General features: G+C 50.2%; 1 protein-coding gene across 1 annotated transcript; it reads left to right on the top strand.

Annotated features, from left to right (window-relative positions):
• The first annotated feature begins 2,614 nt into the window (after positions 1 to 2,614).
• Positions 2,615 to 18,181, top strand: PGD (phosphogluconate dehydrogenase). Its single transcript, XM_079143472.1, has 13 exons — positions 2,615 to 2,770; positions 3,199 to 3,274; positions 4,543 to 4,722; positions 7,583 to 7,648; positions 8,453 to 8,571; positions 10,296 to 10,365; positions 12,193 to 12,327; positions 13,498 to 13,687; positions 16,164 to 16,294; positions 16,465 to 16,598; positions 17,320 to 17,419; positions 17,596 to 17,718; positions 17,811 to 18,181. Exons 1-13 carry the CDS (start codon positions 2,763 to 2,765, stop codon positions 17,928 to 17,930), a joined length of 1,452 nt encoding a protein of 483 aa, XP_078999598.1. The 5' UTR covers positions 2,615 to 2,762; the 3' UTR covers positions 17,931 to 18,181.
• Positions 18,182 to 21,048: the final 2,867 nt, after the last annotated feature.

The raw sequence follows: 21,048 nt of genomic DNA on the forward strand, positions 1-21,048 counted from the left end.
CGGGTAGTGCTGCCTGCCATGGGCAAGGCATATGGAGGATGATAGAAATGCACTTTTGAACATGACAGACGTGGTCACTGTCCTCTCACACTTAGTGATCCAATGAGAGTTGGGAACAGAAGCCAAGAGTGACAAGCACCATGCTAGCAGCACCTAAATCCACTCAGGAAAATAGGGGACACTTCCTGTGAGCTGAGACTGCAAGCTGGAAGAATCCAGAGGTGACAAACAAAATCATGCCCAAGGCCTGGCTCTGGAGCCAGAAAGCAGTCTCTAGAACATAGTGGGGCTGGGGGAAGAGGGAGCGGTGAGTCCTCGTCTTACACCGGTGTGGATGGTAAAGAAACCCCACAGAACTGGAGACCGCCAGGTGGGGCTCCAGCAGAGAGGGCTGCTCCACCTCTAGGCCTCTCTGTGCAGCACTTCTTTCCCCTGGGTCTGGGTCAGGACCCCTCTGGAATGAGGGACTGTCAGACATGGTAGGCTGTGGAGTTCCTTTATGGTCAGTTCCTGCCCAAAAAGGTAGAAGAGGACTTGGGGTGGTCGTGGCACAGTGCTTGCCTAGCATGTGTGAGATCCTGAGTTCAATTCCCAATGACACCAAAAAAAAGTAGGAGAAGGTTCGAGTAATATTTCTGGGTTTTTATGGCTGACTTTGGAGAAGTGGGGTTCTAGTCTCTATGACCCTCTTTAGGGAAGAGGAATTCTGGTTTTCTGAATTCCCTCCAGGGGAGTAAGAGAGGTGAGAGACAGGAGGACCCGCGGTCAGAGAGACCTTGATCAGGCCCTTCTAGTTTCTTCAGTTCAAAGTACTCAGCAGACCAAAGTGCCATATTTTGGGGGTATGGTGCTCTGGGCCCCAAGGATGGAAGCTAATATACAAGTACCACATGCCAGACACAAGTTCCCATTTGCTTAATTTAAACTTCCAGCGACTGTGTGAGGTTGTATCACTCCTCTTTTGCAGAAGGACTCAGTAACTTGCGCCTGGGGATGAAGCTCCATGGCCCAGTGTGTGCACACCCAGTGCCGGGGGTTCATTCTCCAGCACCAACAGAACAAACTTTCAAAAACTTTCCCAAATCGCACAGCTAGAAATAAATGGAAGCAGAATGAGCTGTGTGAGACCCAAACCCATTCTTTTCCCTCTTTATCAGGCAGTCTCCAAGAATTAAATTCTATGTTATTGGGGAAGCCATCTGATCTGACTTCTTTGACACCTTATTGCCCAGCTGTTATCTGAATCCAGATGTGAATGAAGGGAACCTTGGAGAGCACCCAATCTCTAAGAGGCTGTTTTCCAATCAGCTCTGTCACCATGGGACACAGCAAGTCCCTCATCTCTCAAATATGAGTTGGGCTAGACAGTGATTCTCAAACTTCTTGGTCTTAGTACCACTTCACACTCTTTAAACTTATTGAGGACCCAAAGAGTTTTTGTTTAGTGAGCTATAGCAGCATCTATCATTTTTAAAACTGAAACTCAAACTTTGGAAAAACAATTTCCTGCCACTGGGCATGGTGGTGCCCACCTACCATCCCAGCAATTCTGGAGGCTAAGGCAGGAGGATGGGGAGTTGGAGGCTAGTCTGGACAATTTAGTGAGAACCTGTCTCAAAAATAAAAAGGGGCCGGGGTGTAGCTCAGTGCTAAAGCAGCCCTAGGTTAAATCTTTAGTAGCCAGCGCGCGCACGCGCGCGCGCACACACACACACACACACAGGAGATTCAGTAAGATCAGTATTGTTGGACAGTTTTCCAAATCTTTAATGTTTGGTTTAAGCCAGCTGCGTTCTCGTATCTACCTCTGCATTATCTGGTCCATTTCATAGGTCGTGTGACCTCTGCAAAACTGGATGGGGTAGCCAGGCGCGGTGGCGTATGCCTGTGATCTCAGCGACTAGGGAAGCTGAGACAGGAAAATCGGAAGTTCAAGAGCCAGCGATTTAGCGAGCGAGACCCTGTCTCAAAAAATTAATTAATTAAAATAAAAGTAAAAAATAAAAAAGGACTGGGGACAATCAAGAGTCCCTGGGTTCGACACCGGTATCCACCCCCGCCCCCCCCCCCAAAAAATACACACACACTGGACCGGGTTGGATGATATCCAAGTCTTGATCAGAAAGACGATCACCCTCCAACCAATACGTCTCCTGCCTGCTCTCCGCGCCCCCGCTCCTTCACCTGCAGAAAGCGGGTACACGCTTCCCACGCCGGACCGCTGCGAGGGTCCACATTTGCTGTCCCCAGTCCCCGTGCCCGCTTGGCAGGACGAATAGACCTAGCCCCCGCCCCGCAGTCGAGGGACACGACGTACGGGCCCCACGGTGCCGGGCAGTGATGGGAGGAAGCAGCGATGGACTCGGGCAAAAGGCGTCCCCTCCTCCGCGCGGCGCTGCAGACCCCGGCCTCGAGCACCGGCCTGGAGTCGCGGGCTGAGGACCAGGTGGACTCTGCTGGTCCCGGGCGCTGCGCAGCGGGCCCGCGAGCCCAAGGTGTCATCGAGGTGCTCGGTGCTCTACTGATCCGGCCCCGGGGGTAGGCGGGCCCGTTTGACCTCAGGTGGTGTAACAGGCGCCGAGGAGAACCAATCGCGTGGCGAGAGACTCCGCCCCCTTCTTCCGATTGGCTGGCGCTGGAAAGTGGGGCGGTGAGCGGCCGCAGGCTCCGGAGGCCAGCGAGAGCCGGACCTCGCCGCACTTGCCCACTAGCCGTGAGCTCTCAGCCTCGCCCTCTGCGCCTGTGCTCTGCCTGTCGCCGCCATGGCCCAGTGAGTGCGAGCTCGGGTTCGGCCTGCGGGGACGCCCCGGGGGCGGGTCGGCTTGGTCCCCTCCCACGCGGGTCCCCTGCACTCGCCGCGTGCGGCCCCGACCGGCACCTGGGGCTGGGTCGCTGTCCCGGCCGCCTCCGCGCGCAGCCTGGGGCGGGCCCCTTCGTGGGAGCGCGGGCCGGCGTCCGAGGGGACCGCCGCGCGACTGCCTGCGGCCAAGTCTGGCCGAGCCTCTCCGCCTCCGGACAGAGGCTGAGCGGCGGCGAGCGCTCCTGCAAGCGCCCAGGTGGCTCAGGAGGTCCGTGGAGGGAGGTGCCTGGCCTGGCCGGTGAAGATGGGCAGGGATTGGAGGGAAAGTCAGTTACCAGTCCCGCCGAAGTGACCAAGTGGCACTGACGTTTTTCTTTGTTCCTTCTCCGGCCTTTCAGAGCTGACATTGCACTGATTGGATTGGCCGTCATGGGCCAGAACTTAATTTTGAACATGAATGACCATGGCTTTGTGGTAAGTGCCAGGGACACAGTCCCTTCCCTTGTGGATCTTCGTCCGCGTTAGCACAGGGAGCTCAGTTTCCCGGATCCTGTGGACTCCGGGACATGCTTCCTATTTACTGTCCCTTGCTTGCGGCTTGCCTTTTTTTTTTTTTTTTTTTTTTTTTTTTTGGTAATTGGGATTGAATCCAAAGGCTATCTACCGCTGAGCTACTGAGCTATAGCCTTCAGTCCTTTTTATTTCTTATTTTGAGACAGGAACTTGCCAAGTTGCCTAGACTGGCCTCAAGTCTGTGATCCCCTTGTCTCAGCTTCCAGAGTTGCTGGGATTACAGACATACCCCATCAGCATTTATGGATTTTTTGTAAAAGGAGAATTGTCACTTTAGTCATGGGTGTGGAAGGGTGTTGCTGTAGAGGAGGAGGACTCCTGTAAGGCTCAGTACCTTAAGTAGAGATGGGTGGTGATGGAGGATAGCTCCTGCTGGTGGAGAGCTCTACTTCCTTTTGGGTACTGGGGATTGAACCCAGGGTTTTGCACATGCTGGGCAAGCATGCTACCACAGGGCTGCATCCCCATCCCTTTAAAAAGAGAAAAATTGAGCAGGCTAACTTGCAGTCCTCTGGCCTCAGCCTACTAGTAGCTGGGGTTACAGATGTGTGCCCCTGTGTGCAGGTAGATCAACCTCATTGCCTAGTGGGATCTTGGAAGAGTGCGAACAACCTCTCACTGTGTTGCCCAGTCTGGCCTCAAACTCCTGGCTCTAGTGGTCCTCTTGCCTCAGCCTCCTGAGTTGCTGGGACTATAGGTGAGGGCAACTGTGAGATCTAAATGTTATTTCTAGAAACTCAAGTGGCTTAGCTGCCAGGATTATCAGGGGCAAAAGGGGCTAGGAGTGTATCTCAGTGGTGGAGCATTTGACTAACATGTGTTAAGCCCTGGGTTCAATCTCCAGCACTGAAAGAAAAAGAAAAAAAAATCAGATACAAGAGGCTGAACCCCATATGACAATGCTGGGTTCCTAGATTTGATTCTGATTCTGAACCAGCAGTGACAGGCTCAGCCGGATAGGTTCTGGTCAGTTGGTCTTTGCCTCAGCCCTCTGCTGTTGTGTCCCACGGAGGTGAGTGAACTACAGGGAGCAGCCTGCAGGTGAGTGAGGGAGAGGGAGAGGCCGAGGGCCTCCCCCTCTGGGGCTGGACAGATTGCACTGCCACTTGGTCTCTGGTCAGAAGGTCTGTGTGTTCTCGGTCTGCTCAGCACATCTTTTGTTGTTTTAGGTCTGTGCTTTTAACAGGACAGTCTCCAAAGTTGATGATTTCTTGGCCAACGAGGCCAAGGGAACCAAAGTGGTGGGTGCTCGGTCGTTGGAGGAGATGGTCTCCAAACTGAAGAAGCCCCGGCGCGTCATCCTGCTGGTGAAGGCTGGCCAGGCTGTGGACGATTTCATTGAAAAACTGGTGAGGCCAGTCAGCTCTGGGCTGCTCTCCTTACCTTACGGTTGTTGTTATGTCCTGTGGCTATTTTACCTGAGAGGTTTCTTAGTTTCCTCTTCTGGACATCAGCCATTCGTCTGACTAAGTGACTGCTTAAATGTCTTGGTGTTGGTTAACTTGATTGGTGCTAATCACATAGTAGTGCATCCCTGGGGTAGTCAGGGTGCTAAAACTGGAGGACACTTAAGAGACATTTCAATAAGAATTTGTTGACTGTTAGCATCTGGACAATAGCCATCTGTTAATGGCCTTTCTGTCTTTGACATTCAAAGAGATCTTTCTAGTGTCCCATTCCCACCTCACACAGGGCCCAGGCCTTGTGCCCCCAGGCACAGCACATATTCCACCAACAACCCAGGATCTTACAGTTTGGATTGCATAATACAATTCTTTTTAAAATATTTTTAGATGTTGATGGACCTTTATTTTGTTCATTTATTTATATGTGGTGCTCACACATGCTGGGCAAGCACTCTACCACTGAGCCATAACCACAACCCAGTGATACAATTCTTTAAAAGTTGTGTAATTGAACATGAATGTTAAGAGATTACCTTAGGGAATCCTAGGAACTGGGCACTTATTTTCACGCCAATTTATATTAGCAATTGTATCTTTTGCGGGTGGCAGTGCTGGGGATTAAACTCAGACTTTACCACTGAGCTACCTCCCCAGCCCAATTTTTTTTTTTTTTTTTTTGCGGTACTGGGGATTGAACTCAGGGCCTTGTGCTCGCAAGGCAAGCGCTCTACCAACTGAGCTATCTCCCCAGCCCCCAGCCCTATTTTTTTGAGACAGGGTCTTGCTGAGTTGCCCAGGCTGGCCTCAAACTTGTAATCCTTCTGCCTCAGCCTTCCAAGTTGCTGGAATTACAGGCATGCTTGCCCTGCTAGCAGTTATATCTCGTTTTTTTTTTTTTTTTTTTTTTTTTTTTTTTTCTTTTTTTTTTGGTATTGGGGATGGAACTCGGGGGCACTCGACCACTGAACCACATGCTCAGCCCTATTTTGTACTTTATTTAGAGACAGAGTCTCACGAGTTGCTTAGCACCTTGCTTTTGCTGAGGCTGACTTTGAACTCACAATGATCCTCCTGCCTCAGTCTCCCGAGCTGCTGGGATTACAGGCATGCACCGCTGTGCCCAGCAGTTATATCTCTTTTGAAAGAAAAAATATGCTCATGAATGCCAAGGAACCAGCAACTAATTTATTTAGATTCTCAAAAATAATGCTACAGTAATAGCTCTGAGAAAAACCAAGGCACTACTGCCAAACATTTAGTTGTAAGAAAGGCAGAGACAATCACCAAAGGGAAGGGTCAAGCCTTCCTTTTTTATTATACCAGGGATTGAATCCAGGGGTGCTTAACCACTGAGCCACATCCCCAGTCCTTTTTATTTTTTATTTTGAGACAGGATCTCCCTAAGTTACTTAGGACTTCACTTAGTTGCTGGGACTGGCTTTGAACCTGTGATCCTTCTGCCTCAGCCTCCTGAGCTGCTGGGATTACAGTTGCGTGGCACCACACCTGACCTCGAGCCTTCCTTTTTGAGAAAGTGGTATTAACAGTGGGTTTTCCAAAGAGGAATTTGTAACCACTGTGCTACCATTGTTTAAATAAATGGCCTGGAAAGGAAGGACATTGTGATAAAGAAAAGACATACCGAGCCATTTGAGTAGCGAGATGCCAGGCTGCCCATGATCAACCTCAGACACAGTAGGCTGCAAACTGGTAGTCTTCGACATAGGAAGGTGTCTTAGTCAGCTTTTTTGCTGCTGTGGCTAAATAATCTGACCAGCACAATTATAGAGGTAGAAAGGTTTATTGGAGGCTCACGATTTTGGAGGTCTTAGTCCATAGAATGCTGACTCCATTCCTTGGGCAGAACATCATGGCAGAAGAGCGAGGCAGAGGGAAGCAGCTCACATGGCAGTCAGGAAGCAGAGACATTCACTCATCAGATTCAATATGTACCCCAAAGCCATGCCCCACCTGCCTCCAACCACCACTCAGTTAATCCCTTCAGGGATTAACTCACGGATCAGGTTAAGACTCTCAAAACCCAGTTTCTCTTCTGAACCTTACATGGTCTCACACGTGGGCTTTGGGGGCCACCTCACATCTAAGCCATAACAGAAGGTATTACGTGATGTTGAGAGGAGCCGAGGAGGGGCAGGCTGAACAAGAACAAGAACTGATAAAGCCCGCCTAGGTGGTGCACCGCCGGGTGTCGTGGAGTCTCCCTGCCAGCCGCAGCTGGGAAGCTGCATTTACTCATACACTGAGCTGTTGGGTGTGTATTTACTTGACTTTTCCTCTGGTGCAGACACAGGTTATGTAAGAAGTCTTTTAATCTCTTAGAGCTAGTCCTACCCCTGGAGATTGAGTTTGCATAGGTGGTACACATGAAAGATACATATTTTCCAGGTAAGTTTTATCTGTTGTAAAATCTTTCATTTATCTATTTATTTATTTATTTCATTCCAGGAATTGAACCCAGGAGCGTTTTAACACAGCTACATCCCCAACCCTTTTTATTTTATTTTGATACAGGGTCTTGCTAAGTTGCTGAGGCTGGCCTCAAACTTGTGATCCTTCTGCCTCAGCCTCTTGAGTCGCTGGGATTACAGATTGTGGGCCACCATCCTGCGTAGCCTTGCACTTTTAAGAAAGATGTAGCTGTAGCCAGAGAGGATTATTGAAAAGTAAATAATGTGTGCTTTTTAACAGTGTTTATTTGGAATAAATTCTTGTTTGTTTGAAGTGGCTAAGGTACATTTTGTTTCCATCTTCGGTCTACCCTGATGCTAGTGTCTGGTTACAGGTACCATTGCTAGATGCTGGTGACATCATCATTGACGGAGGAAATTCTGAATATCGGGATACCACAGTAAGTGTTCTTCAGCCCAGATCCTCCCATGTCCTGACATAATTCTAGAAATGCTCATGTGACAACATGGTGACCTGCCCTGTGGTCCTGATTGTGGGGCTCAGCTGGTGAGCTGGTGCTCAGCCTCTTCCCTGCTACGATACCTGATGGAGGACAACTACTTAGAACAGCTGGCTGTGTCTGACTTGTCACCTCCCTTTCTGTAACCAAGACATGTCAGCACCTAATGTGTTTGAGAACCACTGAGCTAACGTCTGGGGGTGTCCTGTGTGTCCTGAAGTGCTGAGTGGCAGTCATGCCTGCTGGTGTTAAACGTCCTCCTTTTTGTTTGTGTGCTAGTTTTGGCACTGGGGATCGAACCCAGGTGCCCTCCCACTGAGCTACTCCACAGTTCTTGTTTTTCCCATGTCGAGAGAAGGGCTCCCTAGGTTTCCCAGGCTGGCTGCAAACTCAGGGTCCCTCTGCCTCATCCTCCCCAGCAGCTGAGATCACAGGCGTGGACACTGTGACCAGCTAAACCACCTCTTAATTCATTGAGTCTTACTGTGCAGGGTCCTTTCCAGTGAAATGGGGATGTATATTTGGTTTCATTATTTTCCCCAAGGGAACAGGACAGGTGTCCTGAATACTTAAGAGTGTTTGGTTTGTTTTTAATCGCCACACTGAGGGGATTAACGCTCCTGATACGCACTTACTCCTAGATCCATGGGTCGTTACTGGTAAGGGATGTCTGGACCTGCCTCCTACCTCCTCTCATTCACTGGGAGGAAGTTAATTTTTTGAAACTGTTTTTCTCTCTTTCAGAGACGATGTCGAGACCTCAAGGCCAAGGGAATCCTGTTTGTGGGGAGCGGAGTGAGCGGTGGTGAGGAAGGGGCCCGGTATGGCCCCTCACTCATGCCAGGAGGGAACAAAGAAGCGTGGTGAGTGCCCTCAGCGCCACCCACGTTGCAGCCCAGGGCTGGCCTCGCAGGAGGGCGGCGGAGCAGCCCTGGGCCTGTTGCTCTGACCAGCCACATGCGCGTTCGCCCCCTGGCCTTTCTTCTTACTCCCTCTGAGACTGACACTGGAAGTTCAATAGGCTTGTCCTGGCACTAACCGGGTGAGGAGTCAGGCCTGCCTGTTAGCCGATGTGTGGTCTGAAAATAACTTTAGTAACTGCGAGTAATGGAAAAATCTGATTAGGCGTGGGAAGGAGGCAGGAAGTTTCTTACTTGGAGGAAAAGCAAACTTTGCACTGTCCACTCTGCTCCGTGTCAGGAAGGGGAGCTGCTTTGCTGAGTGGACTCGGGATGCGGAAGACCTGAGAGGCGTTGGTGTGGTGGGAAGGGGATGCGAGTAGCAGACCTTGCACAGCGCGGGCTGAGACGGCAGGGGAGAGGGAGCCATGCGGGTGCAGGAGGAAGGGGAGGGGAGGGATCCGAGGAGGGCTGCGGGAGGGAACGCGATTCCCAAATGTTCTAGAATTACATCAGGCAAGTGCAGGACTGATGAAACCTAGGGTTATTTCAGAAGGTTAGTCTCTACCTCTGGTGAATGAGTTGGGATTCTCTTCAGCATGTTAAAACGGAGAGGCAGGGAACCTTCCTGCTTCTCAAAGCTTAAAACTCATCGTGAGGCTCCTGCCCGTGGGTTCTTGGATCACACACAGCTGCCCCGGAAGTCTTTGATACACAGAAGTGCTCCAGTTCCTGCTCAGCCCCAGTGCTGCCTGGCACAAGCACAAATGGCACTTGCAGGGCTGGTGGCAGAGCACATGCCTCGCACGCATGAGACCCTGAGTTCCATCCCCAGCACTGCAGAGAATAAGAAAAGCAATGAAAGAAAAAGAGAGAGAAGTGGCTCCTTCACCTGCAGGATGTAGTGAAGGCACAGGTTAAGGTGGGCCGAGAATCCTGCCGGGTTTGTGTCTGTACTGAGGATCTTTCTTTTGCGGTGCTGGCGATGGCAGCCAGGCCCTTGCGCACTGGAGGTGAGTGCTCTGTCGCTGTACCACACCTAGCCCTCCTGACGCTCTGAGGAGGCTTTCCTGGCCATGGTGGGTTCAGCAGTGAGGAAGATCCTCGGGAGTTAGTGTCTTTGGAGTAGAGCTCTGGAAGCAACCAAGAGGAGCCGCCTGTTCCCTGAACAAGAGCATCCCTTAAAATACTGCCCAGTCTGTCTTTACTTAGATGGGTGCGCGTAGGACTATGCTCTACCTGGTCTTAAGAATCTTTACCCGCTCTTTGGAATCACGTCTTGTTCTGATCCACCATAGAAATTTCCCTGGTGTCCTGTGTATGTGCGCACGTGTGCGTGTGGCACTGAGGATCTAGTCCAGGGCCTCGTGTGCTGAGCATACACTGTACCCCTGAGCTGTGTCCCCAGCCGAGGCCCTGTTTCTCGTGTTCCGATGAGGCTGCTGCCTGGCCTGCTGTCGAGTCAGCTGGTCTGCGGATGGCTCTGAGGCCCACCAGGATCCGGAGGCACAGGCCTGTCGGTCGCAGGGCACGGGAGCTTGCCTGGAGAACGTAGGGGGTTCATCACTTTTCACCAGCACTCCCACCTCCCATTACAAGGACAGACTTGGGGATGGCGTTCATGAGCATGGATTCGAGGCCACAGCATGTCTCTTCTGATGAGCTGAGCTGCACTCTTCTTTCCACAGGCCGCACATCAAGACGATCTTCCAAGACATCGCTGCAAAAGTAGGAACTGGAGAACCCTGCTGTGACTGGGCAAGTTCGGGGCCACCTCTGGAAGCCAGTGGGCAACGTGGGCGTGTCTGAGTGACGGGTCAGAGATGAGCACAGAGCGCCGTCATCCTGGTGGTTAGCTGTGTGAAGCAACACCCTGGCTGGTGCCTGAGCGCATGCCTATGTCTTAACGTCCGTGTGTCCGTCGACCCTTCACAGTGCACTGAGCAGCTACAAGTCCTTAAGAAGGAAGACGTTTTTAGCCATGTTTCTTCATGGCCAGAGAAAGAAGTCAAAACCAAAGTGGGGTTTGCTGCTGGGGAAGAGGAGGGGATTGGGTGGGCTCAACTGCCCTGCCCTGCATGCGGGAGGACCCCGTGGCTTGGGGTTGGGTTTTCTGTGATGGACCCTCGCTGACTGCTGGCAGAGGCCCGGGCCAGTTCACAGACACTCCCCTTCCTGTGTTTCCTGTTGCCAGGAGAAAACACTTCATCCCATCCTGTGGCTTCAGGCTGCATCATAGATGGAAAAGGACGCCAGCCTAGGGCAGATGGGCATTGTCCTTCTGGGTGTCCGTTGACTGACGTGTGACATCAGGCATGTCACTTCACACATGGACTTTAGTTCTTTTATCTGGATGACATGGTGGTTGGGCTAGGAGCTCTCCATGATCCTGATATGAGATAGAGTAAGGATGAACAGAACCCCAGCATGTGAGGCTCAAGGGAAGTGCTCCCTCGCCGGGCCGCCGGGCCTTTTCCCCAGGGGCCAGCGTGGACGCAGCCAGCCTCTGCCAAGGGTGGAGAAAGGCTGCGACACAAGGGGCTGAGCAGTCTTCTCAGTCTAAAGGGCCAGAAGGGACTTTTGTTCCCGACTATACCACAGTCAAGGTGCAGTGACAGCAGCCTGTTTGGGTACACGTAAGATAAAGTCACGAAGCAAAGCAGACCTTCCTTACGTCTCTTGAGCAAGCTAGGGGTAGGCTCAGGCCACTGGAAAACATGTCCAGAGACAAGCAGGTGCCCCTCTGTTCACTGCTGAAGTAACAGGAAGGGTGAAGCAAGGTGCGATTGGCCACAGCGCTGCACGGCCAGTGTCACAATCAGACGTGGCCGATCAGCAGTGGGAGGGAACGCAGGCAGATGAGGTCTCTAAACAGCCATGGTGTGGATCCAAGCAGTGACCACGGGGAGAGACCATACACCACTAGGCAGATGCATCCCTGTCGTGCACTGTGCATGTGATTGCAGGGCCTGGTGCCAGGCAGTATTTGACAGCATGTGTTGGTCAAAGTGACGCTTGTCACCACTAAGATCCCTTGTTGTAAATTCAGAAACTGTGTTCTGATTTCACTCCCATTGTCCAGGGTGGGAGCTCAGCAGAGCACACTTCTGGACTTCCCAGGGTTGAGCCGAGTGTGGCACCAAGGCCATTTACCCTCTGCAGCTATTACAAAAAGTACATTTATATCCAAAAGAAAGTACACGTGGCTTAGTTAGCCAATTTATTTTAACCTCTAGTTGCTAAAAATGTTTAAGTTCAAGAAAAAGACAACTTCTTTTAAACTGGTGGGCGGATGCTGGGGGTAGCTTTACACAACAGTGAGCGGGAGCAGAAGACAGGTGAGAGCTGTGGAGGCCTGAGGAGATCCCGAGGGGCCTCCGGGGAGGAGGCTGGAGTTAGCTTAAATGACATTAGACTGAACGGAAGCTGGCGTTGGGCTGCTGTGTGATTCTGTGTCAAAACCCCTGTATCTGCTTCTCATTTGTTCTTGTTTGTGTGAGAGGGAGCTTTGCCAAGGCCTTTGCCATCAGGATTTCTCAGGTACACTGTTTCCTGAAGGTCTCCTGATGCTTGTCGTCCTGACAGGTGGGGGAAGAAGGAGCTGGACACTTCGTGAAGATGGTGCACAACGGCATAGAGTATGGCGACATGCAGCTGATCTGCGAGGCCTACCACTTGATGAAGGACGTCCTGGGCATGGGGCATGGGGAGATGGCCCAGGTGGGTCTGGCCCTGCCCCGCATGCAGGGAGTATCACTGCTCAGATGGGCCGGGGCTGAGTCCCACACTGAGCCCTTCCTCCCTCCTGCTCCCCTGGCTGCCTGCTGGTCTGCATGGCCTCAGCTAATTTAAGGGAAGTGATCGGTAATGGGACCATAAACTGATAGCTAGTCACCAAGCAGAAGTTCCCATAGAGGCTTGGTGGGGACCTGCTGAGCCACTTTCACGCACTCCTTAATCCTGCAGTTGGTCTCCCAGGGAGGTGACTGACTTTCTTTGCCAATCAAGCTGGGATTTGCTTTTGAGGAGTTAATTTAAAAAGTTAGTCCAAGTGGGAAGCAGAGGCAGTTCCCTGACATTTCACTGTGAACACATTCAGAGGTGGGGAGTCTCCCTGGGGCTGTGAGCCCCAGTCCTGGCACGAGCACCGCCCTACTCTGCCCCGCTCTGCCAGGTTCACGTATTCTGTTGCATTTCACAGTCAACTGCAGGGATGCGTGCTTCTCCCTAAATACTTCAGCAACACTAGGTCGACATTTATTTTAGTTGAAAACTTAGAAAAGTACATTTATCCACCAATCGTTGAGTCAAGGCCTTTTGTCTTTTTTAAGTGTGGGAGATTGAGCCCCAGGCCTCATGATGCTGTGCAGGTGCCCCGCCCAGCCCCACCCCAACCGCTCCCCCGCCCCACCCCAGCGCCTCTCCCACACTTCTCTGTACCGCTCACTTGCCTTCATTCTTCCCAGAGCATTTAAGTTTCATAGAAGGGAGCTTTTCCTTTTGTATTCACATTTAATTGGTTTATATATTTAATGCATTTATTCAACAAACGTATGAGTGCTTAACTACATGTGAAGCCCTATTTTAAATTTTAAATATAGCCAGGCATGGTGGTACATGCCTGTAGCTGAGGCTGACACAGGAGGATCTCAAGTTCAAGGGCAGCTTTAGTAACTTAGAAAGACACTGTGTCAACATAAAAAATGTAGATGAGGTGTGGGAGGCTGGGGATGTAGCTCAGTCGTGGAGTGCCCCTGGGTTTGGTCCCCAGAACCATGGTGTTGGCAGCCTGAGCACAGGACGGGTGAGTCAGGCAGCAGAAGTCGGTCGGGGAGTGTGCCCTGCAAGACCTGCCTGTCTCTCCATCACTTTCTCTGTGTTCTGCACCAGGCATTTGAGGAATGGAACAAGACAGAGCTGGACTCGTTCCTGATTGAAATCACTGCCAATATTCTCAAGTTCCAAGACACTGATGGCAAACATCTGCTGCCAAAAATCAGAGACAGTGCAGGGCAGAAGGGCACCGGGAAGTGGACGGCCATCTCAGCCCTGGAGTACGGCGTTCCAGTCACCCTCATTGGTAATGTCCTGCTTTACACCTGAGCCCTTTGGGCCCACCTTGACATCCTTCTGAAATACTGATCTGGATGGATCTCCAATCAGCTTTGAGAGTTTTTTGTTTTCTTTTTTGCCATTTTGAATTGAACCCAGCTTGCTCTACCACTCACTCCTTTTTTTAACTTTTGAAACAGGGTCTCACTGAGTTGCTGAGGCTGGTCTTGTACTTGGAATTCTCCTGCCTCAGCCTCCTGAGTTGCTGGGATTACAGGCATGAGCTACCTTGCCTGGCTTGAGACTGCTTTTTGCTCTTTCTGCACATAAGAAAACCGACAGTGTGAGAGGCTGACCCTGCCTTTGAGTCTTTTCATAATCCCGCTGCTCTTAGGGGCTTTGGGGTAATTGCAGAAATTCCTGTTCTTCCAGTTCAATTTTACTTTTGGTATATTACAGCATTTGTGATTTAGCTGTAGCCAGTGACCTAAGATCTCTTTAGTGGGTCAGGTATCTATAATTTTTCATAGAGAAAGTCTCAAGAGTAACATGTTTATGTACTCGGATTTATTAATATTCTGCAGGAGTTTTCACCCAGATATTAAAAAAGTTGAACATAGCCTAAACATTTGAAGTCCTTGACTATCCTTTTCTAAGTTCCTTCCTCTTTGACTTCTAGAAGAAAGCCACTCTCCATGTTGTTTATCTTCTGTTAATGAGCTAAACATCAAACTCAAAAAGACAGAAGTAGCAAAAAGCAGAAGTAAACAGAAAAGAGAGGAATAGGGAATCTAAATACTGGTTCTTAAGAATACAGCAAGAGGGGCTGGGGCTGTAGCTCAGCACCAGAGCACTTGCCTGGCATGTGTGAGGCACTGGGTTCAATTCTCAGCACCACATAAAAATAAACGAATAAAATAAAGGCATTCTGTCCATCTACAGCTACAAAAATACTTTTTTTAAAAAAAAGAATAAGGCAAGAGCAGGTGTGGTGGTTCTCACTTGTACTCCCAGCTACTGGGGAGGCTGAAGCAGGAGGGATCACAAGTTCAAGGCCAGCCTGGGCAATTTAGCAAGACCCTGTCTCAGAAGTTGAAAAGGAAGAGCTGGGGTTGTGGCTCAGTGGTAGAGCAATTGCCTAGCATGTTGAGGCACTGGGTTTGATTCTTGGCACTGCATATAAATAAAGTTAAGGTCCATCAACAACTAAAAATATTTTTAAAAAGTTGAAAACAGGCTAGAGATGTAGCTCAGTAGCAGAGTGCTTGCCCTAGCATATGCTAGGACTTGGGTTCTATCCCTGGCACTGCAAAAAAAAATAAAATAAAATAGAGGCACTTCCAGCAAGATTGGAGAAGGGAAGAGAGCAGGGCCGTGCCTGTTGAGGGGTGGGTCTCTGCTCCATGGCAACACATTTTCCTGTTTGCTGCTCCAGATTCTGGTTGCCCTTCCCGTGTCTCCTCTCTTGATCTCCTGATGAGTTTGCACCTGGGCATGCCCTGCATGGCGTGAGGCATGAGGCAGGCCCAGAGGGAAGTGGGCTGCTTTTCTCCCCTTCCCACCAGGGGGCGTCCCTGGGTGGTGAGCTCAGGGAAGCGGGTCTGACCTGGCCAGACCTTTGGTAACAGGGAAGGTTTGCCACACGCCCTTGCACAGTCACCTAGGAAGCTTCCTTCCACAAATGCTAAGTCATCCTGAGTGTGCACTGCAGGGAGGGAGAGTGGTTGGGCAAGGGCAGGAAGACATCTGCTTTGGGTGTGTTTGGAGTTCAGCTGGTATTTTCAAGTTATGTTAATACTCTTTCCTCAAAACTGAAACCCCCTGGTCCCAGAGATTTCAACATGTGTTGTCTGTCTGGGCAAAAAAAGAGTAATTTATAAGAATTATAACCAGTTAAACAGTAGTTTATATGGGATCATTTTTGAAGATAGTGAATGTCTTAGTATTAAAATTCCGTATTGAGCCAGGCAGTTGGTGCACATTTGCAGTTCCAGCTGCTCGGGAGGCTGAGGCAGGAGCACTGCAAGTTTGAGGCCAGCCTCAGCAACTTAATGAGACCCTGTCTCAAAATAAAAAGTAAAAAGGACTGGGGGTATAAATCAGCGGCCCAGCACCCTGGGTTCACTCCCCAGTACCAGAAACAAAAACTTAAGAATTCTTTTCTTTTGAAGACCAATATTGGATCAATATTGGGCAATTCTGAATCATAGTTGGTTTGCTCCTTCACCTTCCTCAAAACTCCCACTGAGTTTCCAGTTGGTCATTTTGTTGAATATCTATTCATGTTGGGAGACTGATCGGAGGGTGAGCTGTAAATGGACTCCTCAGACCTTTTTTAAAAGTCTCTTCTGACCCAAGTTGAATTGGGCTGTCTGCAGTTGAAATCCGAGCTCTTTTAAAGCAAGGCGTCCGCTCCCTCCAGTCCGCTCCCTCCGTGCTCCCTCCTTCCCCTGGTTGGGCGTGAGCTTTGCTGATGTCAGCCCTGTCTCCATGGCCCCTTGTAGGAGAAGCCGTCTTTGCCCGGTGCCTGTCATCTCTGAAGGATGAGAGAATTCAAGCAAGCCGAAAGCTGAAGGGCCCCCAGAAGGTCCAGTTTGCAGGTGATAAGAAGTCATTCCTGGAGGACATTCGAAAGGTGGGGCAGCCCCTGGCTGCAGGCTTCCTGGTCCCTTGGAAGGCGGTGGGGCGGGCAGGTGGCAGGAGGCAAAGAGGTCAGCCTTGCCTGGCCCCGACTCCCAGCCCGTTCCTGTACTATGCCTGTGGCTGCTTGCTGACTGCGCGCTAACAGGGCTCCCTGCCCCCCAGGCCCTGTATGCATCCAAGATCATCTCCTATGCACAAGGCTTTATGCTGCTCAGGCAGGCAGCCACTGAATTTGGCTGGACCCTCAATTATGGCGGCATTGCCCTGATGTGGAGAGGTGGCTGCATCATCAGGAGGTGAGTGTGTGGCCACCTGGGGCTGATGAAGGGCCAGGGCCTCCCTACAGCTGGGGACTCAAGCACCAGCACACGCAGGTTACTTTTGTCGCACACAGTCGGCCCTCTGTACCAGCGGATTCCCCACCTACTGTTTCAACCAGTTGCGGATTGAAAACGTTTTTAAGAAGTTTGAGTCAGGCTGGGAAGTAGCTCAGTGCTAACTGCCACACATCAGTCCCCAGCACTGTAAAAAACGAACCTGTGCCTGTGCTGAGCACAACGGGCTCTTCCTGGTCTTTGTTCCCTGACTGTGTGGTAGGGCCGCTGTTCGTGCAGTGCTGACATTGCATTAGGTATTCAGGTGAGGTTCGTCATCCAGAGGGGACGTGTGCAGGTCATGTGCAAACACTAGGCCATTTCATGGAAGGGACTTGAGTGTGCACTTCGGTGTCCGTGGGGGTCCTTGAACCCATGCCTGCTTCGGCTAAGGGCCGACTGGGCCCGAGTTGCTCTAAGTGGGCTGTCTGCTCCGCTCCCGGGACAGCTGCCTGAGAACTGCCCTGCGTCTGGCCTTGCCTTCCCAGATGTGGGCCCTGGTCTCCCACTGACCTTTCAACCAGCCCTGGCAATGTGACTCTGGGCCTCTGGAGGGCAGACATTAGCCTGTCCCTGCTTCCTACCAGGCATGCAGCCTGTTAGGGTTAAGATCCATTGATTTCTTCCCCCTCCATTATTTCAGCGTATTCTTGGGAAAGATAAAAGATGCCTTTGATCGAAACCCAGCGCTTCAGAACTTGCTGCTGGACGACTTCTTTAAGTCGGCTGTTGAAAACTGTCAGGTACATAGCCGAGAGCTGGTGGCTTGTGAATTGTCTCAGTGGGTTTTACCTTTGGGGGCGCCTGTTTCATCTGCCAGCACTGAAGCCTGTGAAAATCTGTCCTTTAGAATGGAACCAGTTAGTGTCCCCAAGGAAAAACCAAACCATTTGCCCTTGGCTTTGCTTTTCGTGTGCAGGACTCCTGGCGGCGGGTGGTCAGCACCGGAGTCCAGGTGGGCATTCCCATGCCCTGTTTCACCACTGCCCTCTCCTTCTATGATGGATACAGACACGACATGCTGCCAGCCAACCTCATCCAGGTAAGCTGTGGAGAAGGGCTTCGGCCTGGACCTGGCTAGTCCTCAGGGTCCGTGCCTGCATGTCACCCTTACCAACTCAATTTCTTTCCTAGGCTCAGCGGGATTACTTCGGGGCTCACACCTATGAACTCTTAGACACCCCAGGACACTTTATCCACACCAACTGGACAGGCCATGGTGGCAGTGTGTCCTCTTCTTCCTACAATGCCTAACCGACCCTGGGCTCCTCTCCTGGTTCTGTGCTCCAGGACGACCCAGGGCCGCCCAGCACTCCTCATCTGGCCCTTCGCCCTCTTCTCAGACTTTCAGCCCAGTGTTCGAGCAACTCCTGAAAAAGTCACGCGGTTTATTTGTAAAGTAGTTCCGAGAGCCACCGTGCCCTCTGCCCTTGCTCTCGGGACTGCCCAGGAGCTGGCCACATGGGTGGCAGCGTGAACCACTCCTTGAAGCAGCTGTTGCCAGAGGGAAGCAGCAGCTCTTGGCACCCAGAGGGAAGGGCCTGGGGGTTTGCCCAGACCTCCATGCCCTGCGGTGGACTTCCACTCGTTAGGAGCTGCCTGGCGTTCATGCTTTTTCTCACTCTCCGCCTCACCTTGGCCCCTGAGCCGCTGCCTATTTGGCAGAAAGCTTTGCAGTGATTTTATTACATTTGGATCAAATTTTTTCCTTATAGCCTTGTTAATTTTTTCTCTTTCTTTTCTTGAAAATAAAAGACTCCAGAATAATACAAGAAACACCAAATCAGGGGTGACGATCAAGTGTAGAGGGAGGAGCGTGGGAGTTCTGAGGGCAGGGCCTTCAGCGGTGGCTTTCCTTCTTGCCTTGGGCAACAGGTACATGGATGTTCACTGCAGATTCTTTTTGTGCCTTCTTGCCTGTCACATGCTCCATAATAAACTTTTTAGAGAATTGCACTGGGGTGCCGGGCTCGGCTGGGTCTGATCTGTCCATTCCCACGCCCTGTGTCGGTCAGGCCTGCTTTGCTCTGGGGCCACTAAGCAGTTCGAGCTGCGCCTTGAACCAGGTGCCTCATCGGTCTTGTTTACTGCTGGTGTTGCATGGCGGGGGCCTTGGGGCTGTTCACACCAGCGGTATGACTCCATTCCAGGCGATGTTTCTGGAATGCTTGGGAAAGTGGCCTAAGAATTGTAAGAGCAAACAGCGTCTGTTTGAACAGCTGGTGTTTATCATTTGACCTCTGACCTGTCTCTGAAAAGTGGAAGAGGCAACCCTGTTCATTAAATCATCAGCTTAGAACCTTGGCCCGTCCTGTCCCCATCTTCCACCTGCAGTCCCTCTTAAAGGGCTGAGACACTTCTGGCAGGTGCCCTCCTGTCCTGGCACTGAGGCAGCACCTAGATGGGTGAGGCTCTGGGCTCAATCCCCAGCACACTGGGGGACAAAAGCAGCTGTGAATGGCGGAACTTGGTTTCAGGTCCAACTCCTTTATTTACTATATGGATGCTGAGGAAATTACCGTCTCTGGTCTCATTTTCTCATTGTAGAATGGGGGTAAGAGTACCTGCCTCCTTCAGGCTATTCGAAGCTGCTCCAAGTGAAAACGGAGCAGTGCTTGGCAGCAGGTGCTGGGTTCTATCCCCAGCGCCCCACCCCCATCAGTGAAAACAAGCCGCTTGGCTTCAGTCAGCCTAGTCCAGGGGCTGGGAGCCTGGGTTTTGCATCTATCCTGCCATCTTGGTTTCGCCTTGGATCTGCTGTGCTACTTCACAAGGTCCTTAGCCTCTATGGATGTGTTTTCTCCTCTTTAAGAAAGACTAATAACAGGGCTGGGGAGATAGCTCAGCTCAGCTGGTAGAGTGCTTGCCTTGCAAACACAAGGCCCTGAGTTCAATCCCCAGGTCCGCAAAAAAAAAAAAAAGAAAGACTAATAACAATGCCTATCTCAGAGCTGCTTCAGGGTTACCATCACGCGATTGGGAAGGGCCTGCGCTGCTCCCTCCTTACTGCCTCCTGCTACAGGTGAGGCCACTGAACAGTTCTGGGCCTGGATGGAGGTGGACACAGGCCACAGTCAGCCAGGTCAGTCCTGTCCAGCCCAACTTGGGGACAGTCCAGTGGCTGTTCCAGCAAAGGGCTTCCCTCAAGCAGAAACTGTAGGCTTATCCACAATAAACCACATTTTAGGTCACAAAGCAACTCTTAGCAAATACAAAAAAATTGATAAAATTGATATAATTCCTTGCATCTAATCATAATGGAATGAAATTAGAAATCACAAAACCCTATAGAAACCATGTAAATACTTGGAAATTGAACAATAGTGTTTTGAATGATGAATGGGTGATAGAAGAAGTCAAGGGAGAAATTATAAATTCTTTGACTTGAATGAGAATTGTGATACAACATTCCATAACCTCTGGGACCCTGAAGGCAGTTCTAGAAGAAAGGTTATAGCACTCTGAGAGCCAACATAAGAAATTAGAAAGCTCCCAAATAAACAACCTAATGATGTATCTCAAGGCCCTTGAAAAAGACAAACCAACTCCAAACCCAGTAGAAGGAAATACTCAAGATCAGAGCCACAATCAATGAATTTGAGAATTAAAAAAAAAAAAAATACAAAGAGTTGGTTCTTTGAAAAGATAATCAAGATTGGTAAGCCCTTAGCCAGATTAACCAAAAGAAAAAGGGAGAAAAACCGAATTAATAAAATTAGAGATGAAAAAGGAGAACTCACCACAGACATCTCAGAAATCTAGCAGATCATTAGGGACTATTTTGAAAATTTATACTCTGTAATAAATTGGAAAGCCTAGAAGAAACTGATACATTTCTAGACAAATACAACCTGCCAAAACTGTAACAAGAGGACATAGAAAACCTAAATAGACAGTAACTAGTAGTAATATATAAGCAGCAATAAAAAGCCTTCCAACAAAGAGGAGTCCAGGACCAGATGGATTCTCAGCTAAGTTCTACCAAACCTTTAAAGAACTAATGGTAATACTCCTAAATTTTTCTATGAAAAAGAAAGGGATGGGACACTTCCAAGTTCATTCTATGAAGTCAGTGTCACACCAAAACCAGATTGAGGACACATCAAGGAAAGAAAACTATAGACCAATATCCTTGATGAACTTAGATGCAAAAATAATACTAGCAAATCGTCTTCAATAATATATTAAAAAGACTGTACACCATGACCAACTTGGTTTTATTCCAGAGATGCAAGGATGGTTTAACATATGCAAATCAATAAATGTAATTCATCATATTAACAATCAAGGACAAAAATCACTTAGTCACCTCAATAGATGCAGAGAAGGCCTTTGGTAAAATTCAGCACCCATTCATGATTAAAAAGAAAAA

Source organism: Sciurus vulgaris (assembly GCF_902686455.1).
Source record: "Sciurus vulgaris genome assembly, chromosome: 1".
Lineage (NCBI taxonomy): Eukaryota > Metazoa > Chordata > Mammalia > Rodentia > Sciuridae > Sciurus > Sciurus vulgaris.

Excerpts from the sequence above, each read along its gene's own strand:
- PGD (XM_079143472.1), top strand. Across the intron at positions 7,649-8,452 it reads CTGAATATCGGGATACCACA|AGACGATGTCGAGACCTCAA; the intron begins GTAAGTGTTCTT and ends TCTCTCTTTCAG. Across the intron at positions 17,719-17,810 it reads TGCCAGCCAACCTCATCCAG|GCTCAGCGGGATTACTTCGG; the intron begins GTAAGCTGTGGA and ends TTTCTTTCCTAG.